Source organism: Sinocyclocheilus rhinocerous, unplaced genomic scaffold (assembly GCF_001515625.1).
Source record: "Sinocyclocheilus rhinocerous isolate Xijiao unplaced genomic scaffold, SAMN03320098_v1.1 scaffold889, whole genome shotgun sequence".
Lineage (NCBI taxonomy): Eukaryota > Metazoa > Chordata > Actinopteri > Cypriniformes > Cyprinidae > Sinocyclocheilus > Sinocyclocheilus rhinocerous.
Genome location: NW_015638024.1, coordinates 605,030 through 614,312, shown reverse-complemented (window position 1 = coordinate 614,312; position 9,283 = coordinate 605,030). Strand labels below are relative to the sequence as shown.

Here is a 9,283-nt window from a genome sequence, read left to right as displayed (position 1 = left end):
GTTTCGTGTCTTAGGACATCAATGTGTCGTCACGAGCCGCAGGGTTTAATTTGGATTTGTCTGTGCATGTTTTTTTTACTCTCATATATTTTGTTACCATTGCCATGCATTATACGACTGATAGACTGCAACGGCTGGACTTAAAAATCATAATTTGTGTTCTACTGAAGAAACAAAGCCACCTACATCTTGGATGACCTGGGGGTAAGAAGATAAACATCACATTTTCATTTTTGGGTGAACTATCCCTTTAATAAGGATTCATCTTCAATTTATACAGTTAAATATGCAATGTTATTTTACATTTGATTACTTTATTCAATTTCTGTACTTAAAAACTAATGTAAAAAAAACTAAAAAGCACTGTTTATTTTATGTTACTTTGCTCTATTGTATTTATTTGTGCTGTTGATTGTAGTTAGATTATTTGTTCTTATTTATTTTTATTTGACAGTATAGTCCTTTCTTCCCTTGCACATACCGAATCATACCGAAACGGTGACTCCTAGATTGTAGTGTGTACTTGGTGGTTAAAGGCTATTTTTACTGCATACATTCACAACAGTGTGACTCATCTGTCTCTCTATCTCTTTCTTATTGCCCCTCCAGTGTGCATTTGCCCTTGCTTGACCGCAGTGTGCCCGACTTCTCTAGTTTTAACACTGTTGATGATTGGCTGGCCGCTATTAAGATGGGCCAGTACAAAGACAACTTCGCCAATGGCAACTTCACCAGCTTCGACCTCGTTTCCCAGATGACCATGGAGTAAGTGCTATACCTACAAGAGAAAACGGTTTGGAAAACAGCCACGCTTTGATCACTAAGTCAGCAGAACCTCTAGGGGATCTTTGACTCTAATAGCGCTGACTGTCAATACCTAGTTTTGCTCTATATTGCCCTAAGTTTCTCAGTCTATTTATTAGGGCTATGCACTATGGTATAAAATATAATATATATGCTATTGTTTAAAAGCTTGGGTCAGTTTTTTTTTTTTTTTTGAAAGAAAGAAATTGATTAAATTGATCAAAAGTCAAAGTAATGTTACAAAACAGTATGTTACAAAAGATTTTTAAAAAATGCTGTTTCTTTCTTTTTTTAACCTCTATTTATTAAAGAATCCTAACATCTATCACGGATTCCACAAAAATATTAAGCAGCATAACTATTTTCAACATTAATAATATGAAATGTTTCTTAAGCAGCAAATCAGCATATTAGAATGATTTCTGAATAATCATGTGACACTCAAGACTGGAGTAATGGCTGCTGAAAATTCAGTTTTGCCATCACAGGTATAAATTACATTTTAAAATACATTAAAATAGAAAAAAAAAGTAGAAAACCTAGTTTAATAAATGCTGTTTAATGTGAAGACTTTAACTTTATTGTAAAGTTTTACCATTTATTTAAATGACAGTCTTTTGAGGTATAATGATAAATGCACAAGGCCATATCGCAATTTCAGTTTCAATGTGATTGATTATGTAGCTGTACTATTCAGTCTCCTTATTATCCTCTGTCTTTCTTCAAAATGAATTATAAATTGCAGTCTAAAATAATCTCTCAATGATTAGACACTGTATGGATTTAAATTAAAAAATGAAAAATATATATATAGGTATATTTTCTCATCTTTGTTGCTGGCTGTTGCAAAGCAACTTTACAGCAAATTAAGTTTCTACAATATTTAGTGGTAGCTTATCAGTGGTGACTGTCAGTTAATGTACATATGGCAGAAATGTATGGAAAAATCAATTAAAGATGTAATCAATTAAAGACGTAATCAAACAGACGATGAACACTATTAACAGCAATTATTATATGATGCAATCAAACTTATAGCAAAATGTGGTAGTTCTGTATGTTGTTTCAGGGTTGGCATCATCTGAGGTCCTCTGAGGGGTTGGCATCATCTCTTCTCAGGTGTTCTGGATCCAGACTGAAGCTTGTGTAAATCGGCAAAAACAGAGAAACAAATAGAGACATAAATAGCGTAGCTGCTGTTCCAACCAAGCAAAATTTATTTGTTTAACCCAAGCTAAAGAATAATAATGTGCATTTGATCAGATATAACTGCAGTACAAGATTATGAGATGCATTATTTGAATGCTTGGCCAAAGAGATGTGTCTTTAATCTAGATTTAAACAGAGAGAGTGTGTCTGAACCCCGAACGTTATCAGGAAGGCTATTCCAGAGTTTGGGAGCCAAATGCGAAAAAGCTCTACCTCCTTTAGTGGACTTTGCTATCCTAGGTGCTACCAAAAGTTCTTCTCCTCTCCTCACCTCAGCTGTTACCTGGCCAAACCAGACACGCCATGAAAACAAAGGAGGTGTTGTTGTTTCAGAGACGCTTGGATTGTGCAACAAACAGAGGATGATAGGGATAAAGGAATTTACCGGTTACTCAATCTTGAACTAACATGCTCAGTTTACTTTGGCATCGTGTGATGAAGCCAGTGAATAAAAATGTGTTACTACAACATTATGGTATCTGCTTCAGAGCGCTCGTGTTTAATCTTGCCTCTTTCTGTGTGTGTGTGTGTGTGTGTGTGTGTGTGTGTGTACACAGGGACATTCTCAGGGTCGGAGTGACACTAGCGGGTCATCAGAAGAAGATCCTCAACAGCGTTCAGATGATGAGGGCCCAGATGAACCAGATCCAATCGGTAGAGGTTTGACCACGTGCCCCGATTAGACTGGGAGGAGGACAAGAGGAGGCAGCGGAGTGCCAACGTGAAGGGATGGGGCAGCCACCACAGACCCTAAGCCTGATTTTCCTTCTGGACCACCTAGGATATCCACCTGCCCTCTCCTCCGAAACACTCTCATTCTCCATCTGTGTCATCTAAATCCCCCATTAACCCCCAGATACCCTAATGGGCTCGACTCGGGAAAGCTGCGTCTGGAAAATATGGTCACAACACCTGATCATTTAGCTTTAGCCGCCACCAATCACAGGATGACCGTTCAGTCTGCCAGCAATAGGCTCCACCCCCTATTTTCTTTGAATTTTCCTTTTACTTTCTTTCCAATTTTCTTCTTTTATTAATTTTTTTTTTAGTCTTCTTTTTTAAAGAGTTTTTGTAAAGAATTTTTAAAGCTATGAGAACAAGGAATCTATATAAAATATATAGATTGGTGTAAAATTGCAGACTGAATATGGTGGACTGAATCGAAAGGCTACCCTTTAAAAGGGCAAGGAAGAAACAGGAGATTAAAAAAAAACTCACCTCACAATACATGCTTCTGAGATTTTCTTTTTAATATTTTAGGAAAATCTTGAATAGAAATAATGGCTGTCTGCGCAGTGGATACACACGGGACAACCTGTGGGACCTTAATCCCTCTACCCTCGCTGACAACCGAGGGAAAAGTATGTGAACAACATGAAATGGGACTTCCTTTTAGCAGCCGATGCTGCCTTGAAGAAAAAATGAGACTTTTTTTTTTTTCGCAGTTTAAACTATATCAACACAAACAAACAGACAAATGGAGAAAAAAAAGTTGAAATAGTTATCACAGTGTTCAATTTGTGGTGCAGATTTCTCACTGCTTGGGGGGAGAAAAAAATAAATATTTTACAGATGTCATAAGAGCCTGCCAAATAGAGCATCATCCCTTTGTACCTCATCCTGTACATATCAGATGCACTTGACGTTGTGAGGTCATCAGTTCAAGCCTGATGTAGTCCAACATTTAGTTTCAGTTTCAGTATTAGATGGATCTACATTGACATTTGATGGATTTTCTTTCGTGTGCGTGTGCGTAGATGACTTGAGGGGGTCATCTTTTATATTCTTCCTCCTTTTTGTCATGGGCTAAGATGATTTAGTTTGAAAGACGGCGTAAGATATTCTCCCCCGCAGATGCATAAAGGAAAATTTTTAGCGTGTTCTTTACATGAACTGCTTACAGAGAAGGACCCCGAGTGCATGTATGGTGTGGTCTTCACATCATCTACGCTCTTCTTTTATGTTTGGATCCCTGCCGTGTGTGTGTGTGTGTGTGTGTGTGTGTGTGTGTGCGCGTGCGCGTGCGTAAGGAGCCCATGGAGCTGCAGAGCATGTGTGGTGCAAAACTATGATTTCACAGGAAGCTTGGATTTGATACACTTTGCAGATCACTGTGTTGATATGCTTATATTTTTGCCACCAAAATCATTTCTTTAAAAAAAAATGTTTTATAATAAGGTGTTTAGGGGTTTTAATATCTGATAAAGTATGCAGTTAGAGGACATTTTCATAACAGGGAAGTGATTGTTCATTGTGAAGCATAGTTTTATATGAGGATATTGTTATTGTATGACATTTTTGAACTGCTTACATTCACTAATTGGGGCCAAGCTTAAATTTGGAGTTTCATGGGACATTTAAACAACAAATCACAAACAATATCGTCTGTAAATTAGTGTGTATAGGTTTTATTTTATTTTTTACAGAAAATACATCCGTAATTCCTACCGTTCTCCATGGTATGGTACTTCCACAATGCTCTCTGAGATCTTTAAACCTTCATGACTTAGGCGTAAGAACAATACAACTCTGTATATAATATTCTGAAGCAGAAACGTCCCCCTCAGAGAGAGGTTTTTCTTGAAACTGTGTTGGATTTTAGTGTATATATAATTTTTTTTATGTGTCGGATGGAGAGTCGCTATTGTCAATGTTTATTTTGGGCCTTTCGTTTTGTACTAGGATGGGCTGAGAGATGAGAAGCGTCCGTAGAGATGAACAGACCAGAGGCATCTTCATCCATGCTGGAGTGTCTCTGTGTGTGAATGAGTGTGTTTGTGTGTTTGCACGTGCAGGTACGTCCATGTACCAGCATTAAGGTCACTGTGGTTAACAATATACTTCTCGCTCAGTCGTCGAGGGGCTCGCTTTATTCCATAACCTCAGGGTTGACATGCATCTGTGTTAAAAACATGCAGTACTGTGAGGTCAGTTTACTGTAGGTAAGGTCCATTGGCTGAATCTCAGTGTGCTGATGAAGTTCTAATCAGATGGTGTTGATCGTTCTCTGTTCTTCCCATTACATAATGCTTCCATTAGAATGAAGATTCTGTCGTTCAGTGTTTGGGCATGAAACACAACGTCCAGCAGACAGGCCATCCCAGGTGTGAACTCTTAAGAGACATATCGATAAATTTGAAAGGTTTGAGAGACGACCTTGTCTACTTTCTTCTGTGTCCAGAAAGACAGTAGGATTTTACTTTCCTTAGAGTTTGACATACTAAATGGCCCTTAAGTTTTAGCTCTCAACTTTTCTGTCGTTCTTTGTAACTTTTTTTATTACCAGCAGGAGGATACAAGGAGAAAGGAAATGAATCTGGGCTTAACACCTTGTCCTAACCAGCAACGTGTAATTTGTCCGTCGACACTGAAAGCAAAAATTCAGTGCAGCCTTGTTGCAGCCAATTTTTAATATGCAGTTACACTAATGTTCAAATGTTTGGGGTCCGTAAGATAAGTCTCTTGTGCTCACCAAGGCTACATTTATTTGGTCAAAATACAGTAAATACAGTATTATTATAAAGTATTATTACAATATAAAATAACTTCTATTTCATATATTTTTAAATGTAATTTATTTCTGTGATGGCAAAGCTGAATTGTCAGCAGCTATTACTTCAGTCTTCAGTGTCACATGATCATTCTGATACTCTGATTTGTTGCTCAAAAATATTATTGTTGAAAATATTTACAAAAAACTGTACAATAAATACATTTTTTCAGGATTCTTTGATGAATAGAAAGTTCAAAAGAACAACATTTAGCCTTTACTGTCACTTTTTTTTATCAATTTAATGTGTGCTTGCTGAATAAAAGTAATAATTTATCTTTTTTTTTTAATATCTTAATGAGCCCAAACTAGAATTATAGTGTATGTGGACCAATGAGATTTCACTGTGGCGGGGCTATCAAGCTGCTATGGAAATGAATATCAAGCAATTGACAAAATGTTCTGTCAAATAAAATAGTGTAAAATCAACTAAAAATTGAATGTAAACTAAAATAACAGATAAGCAAAATAAATACATTTTTTAAGTAATTAATTTGATGCAATACATTTTAAAAAACCAATTTACATGGTATATACCATACGTGACTTCTTGGTTGCTTTCAGCAGCTGGTTGGGACAAGGAGTGAGTCAGGAAGGTGAGAGACAGATTGAGAGTGAAGAATGTTCTCACATCATAAAACTTCACCAGTGATGGTGCCAGTATCCGCCTTTACCTGTCTGTCAGCACATCCTCTCAATATTTAATGGCTGCTCAGTGTCACTGCTGCACTGTGAAACTTAAGGTTCTGAATCCCTCGTCTTCCTCAGAATAACACTGCTTCTGCTTCACCCTCCTAGGACAATCACTGTCACTCAAAGCTCCAGCACACATACTGGTCCAGGATCCACACACACACACACACACACACTGCTGCTGTATGTCTAGAAAACCTACAGAAATTCAGAAGTTTAGACACTCATGGCAGTAGCTCAGCAATATTCAGAGGTGCTGCCCACAAGTTTCAGTGTGTTTTAAATCAGCCTAACAGCACAGGATTAACAGAGCTTTGAATGAAATCCAGTGCTGAAGGGATATGCTGTGTTCCTGATCCTCATCTTCTTTTCCTTCCAATGAAATGTGTCCTTTCATAAGTACCGTTTCATGGGTCTGCGCTATTTGCAAAAAGACTTTTTTCTTGCAGCTTGGCGCTGATGATCACATGCGTTTCTGGCACTTTGCATCGAGAGATCCGAAGGAACATTAACAACCAATGAGCCTTTCTGTTTTAAGATATTGATATGTTGAAAGATTATGACATGCTTGACATTTGCTACGCATTTTCTTCAGCAAACCTGTATTTACATAGAAATATTTCATCACGGCGGTCTTATGTAATTCTGTTTTTCCACTGAATCTTTAACCACTCAAGTTTGTTTCTCAGTAGGGGACTAATTACTTCATACGTCTCCCTCTCTCATTTGTCGTTTAACAGAACACTACGTAGAGAGTGTGAAAGAATGTCAAGCTGAGTGATTTAAGCACTTATTGTTTTTTTCTCTCACATGGATTATCACCTTAAACGCATAGTTTCTACCACAACAGTTATTTTTTTCATACAAATCCTCTAAAAGTGCTGGGAAAGATGGTACATAGGCATTTTTTTAATACTCAGAACCCTTTTTGTTCAGATGGCTTCTGAAAATAGCCAATAAGCTGCCATTATGTGGACATGCGAACTGCAAATGTTCCTTCTGGCTAGCAAAAATGTGATCGGCACAGAACCGTGCTCCATTTAAAGCTTTTTGTTGAAAGCTGGATGACAGCAAGCTGTGAACAGCATATGCTCGCAGCTACCGCCGTAGCATAATACCAATGCAAAACCGTTATTATGATGATTATGTGCGACTGTGAACGTAAATACAAGCTGGCTCTGGCTGACTCTCATTGGTCCATATTTCTGCCTGCATCCTCCAAATATGGTGGGAAGTTCTCAGATAGAAAATGGCTCCCTGAACAAAGCTGTAGTGCCTGTAGGGCCCTAAGGTGTTAGGAAGGCAGTAGTGCATTCTTCCCGTGTCTTTCAGCCCTGCTTTCCATTACAGGGCAGCAGACCTCTCTCTTTCTTTCTGTCTCTCTCTCGCTAGCCCAAATAGAGCACTGCCCACCTGGACCACTGTGACGGAGATGGGAGGTCCTGTTTCGCTGTATAAAATGTACATTTGACTGTAACCCTGTGAATGATGTAACAATTTCATTATTTGTAATATTGTTATTGGTTTATTTTCTAAAAATTGAAAAAAAAGCCCAACTTGACTCTCCTCATTAAAACATGAAATGAGATCTGTTATACAGCGTTCTGTGTTTTTTGTGTGCATGTGTGTGTTAGCCTCTGTTTGTTTTCTGATAGCACATTGCACCAGCGCCACCAAAGTCATGGGCTGAATTCCCAGGGAATGCATAATACTAAAAATCTATGGACAGAATACACTGTCATTGCTTCAGATAAAAGTGGCTCCATTTAAAGCTTTTTGTTGAAAGCTGGATGACAGCAAGCTGTGAACAGCATATGCTCGCAGCTACCGCCGTAGCATAATACCAATGCAAAACCGTTATTATGATGATTATGTGCGACTGTGAACGTAAATACAAGCTGGCTCTGGCTGACTCTCATTGGTCCATATTTCTGCCTGCATCCTCCAAATATGGTGGGAAGTTCTCAGATAGAAAATGGCTCACTGAACAAAGCTGTAGTGCCTGTAGGGCCGCAGCACTCTCTGGTGTTAGGAAGGCAGTAGTGCATTCTTCCCGTGTCTTTCAGCCCTGCTTTCCATTACAGGGCAGCAGACCTCTCTCTTTCTTTCTGTCTCTCTCTCGCTAGCCCAAATAGAGCACTGCCCACCTGGACCACTGTGACGGAGATGGGAGGTCCTGTTTCGCTGTATAAAATGTACATTTGACTGTAACCCTGTGAATGATGTAACAATTTCATTATTTGTAATATTGTTATTGGTTTATTTTCTAAAAATTGAAAAAAAAGCCCAACTTGACTCTCCTCATTAAAACATGAAATGAGATCTGTTATACAGCGTTCTGTGTTTTTTGTGTGCATGTGTGTGTTAGCCTCTGTGTTTGTTTTCTGATAGCACATTGCACCAGCGCCACCAAAGTCATGGGCTGAATTCCCAGGGAATGCATAATACTAAAAATCTATGGACAGAATACACTGTCATTGCTTCAGATAAAAGTGGCTACAAAATATTTAAATTAATATTCCAAGTTTAGTAGTTGTTTGCTCAGTCAGCAATGTTTGTGGCCTAATGTTAATTACCACTGTTGATTTAAAAAATGATTGTAAAATGTCTATTTAATCTAAAAAGAAAAGAAAAAAACTCAAAACAAAGTAAATTAAAATAATTTTCCTTATGAACGATTAAGCTATCTTCACATGACCAATAATAAAATGTCCAATTAACAGCATTTGTGGTATAATATATATATATATATATATATAAAATTGTAAATAATAAATAATTGTAAAATTACGGTTTACTTCGTTTTTTCTAAACTAGCTAAAATAAAATAACTGAAAGAAAAAAAAATCTGTATAACTTTTCTGTATAAAAAAAGAGGTTGCTTATAATTGATGAAATTATGTGAATAGTGCCAATACCCTAAACATTAAAATACTCTGATTTCTGGTAGCCAATGTTGACATTTGAAATCACCAAAACAAACACGCCCCTACCCCAAAAGGGTCTCGCCCCTATTTTGATAGCTCC

The 9,283-nt window shown here is 37.6% G+C and overlaps 1 protein-coding gene across 1 annotated transcript in view; it reads left to right on the top strand.

Annotated features, from left to right (window-relative positions):
• Positions 1-2,991, top strand: part of LOC107749421 (ephrin type-B receptor 2-like) — a 173,261-nt gene extending 170,270 nt beyond the window's left edge. Inside the window, exons 15-16 of the mRNA XM_016564569.1 lie at positions 610-765; positions 2,571-2,991. Of these exons, the coding sequence (XP_016420055.1) occupies positions 610-765; positions 2,571-2,679 (265 nt within the window). The 3' untranslated portion in view covers positions 2,680-2,991. The remainder of the gene's footprint in view (positions 1-609; positions 766-2,570) is intronic.
• Positions 2,992-9,283: the final 6,292 nt, after the last annotated feature.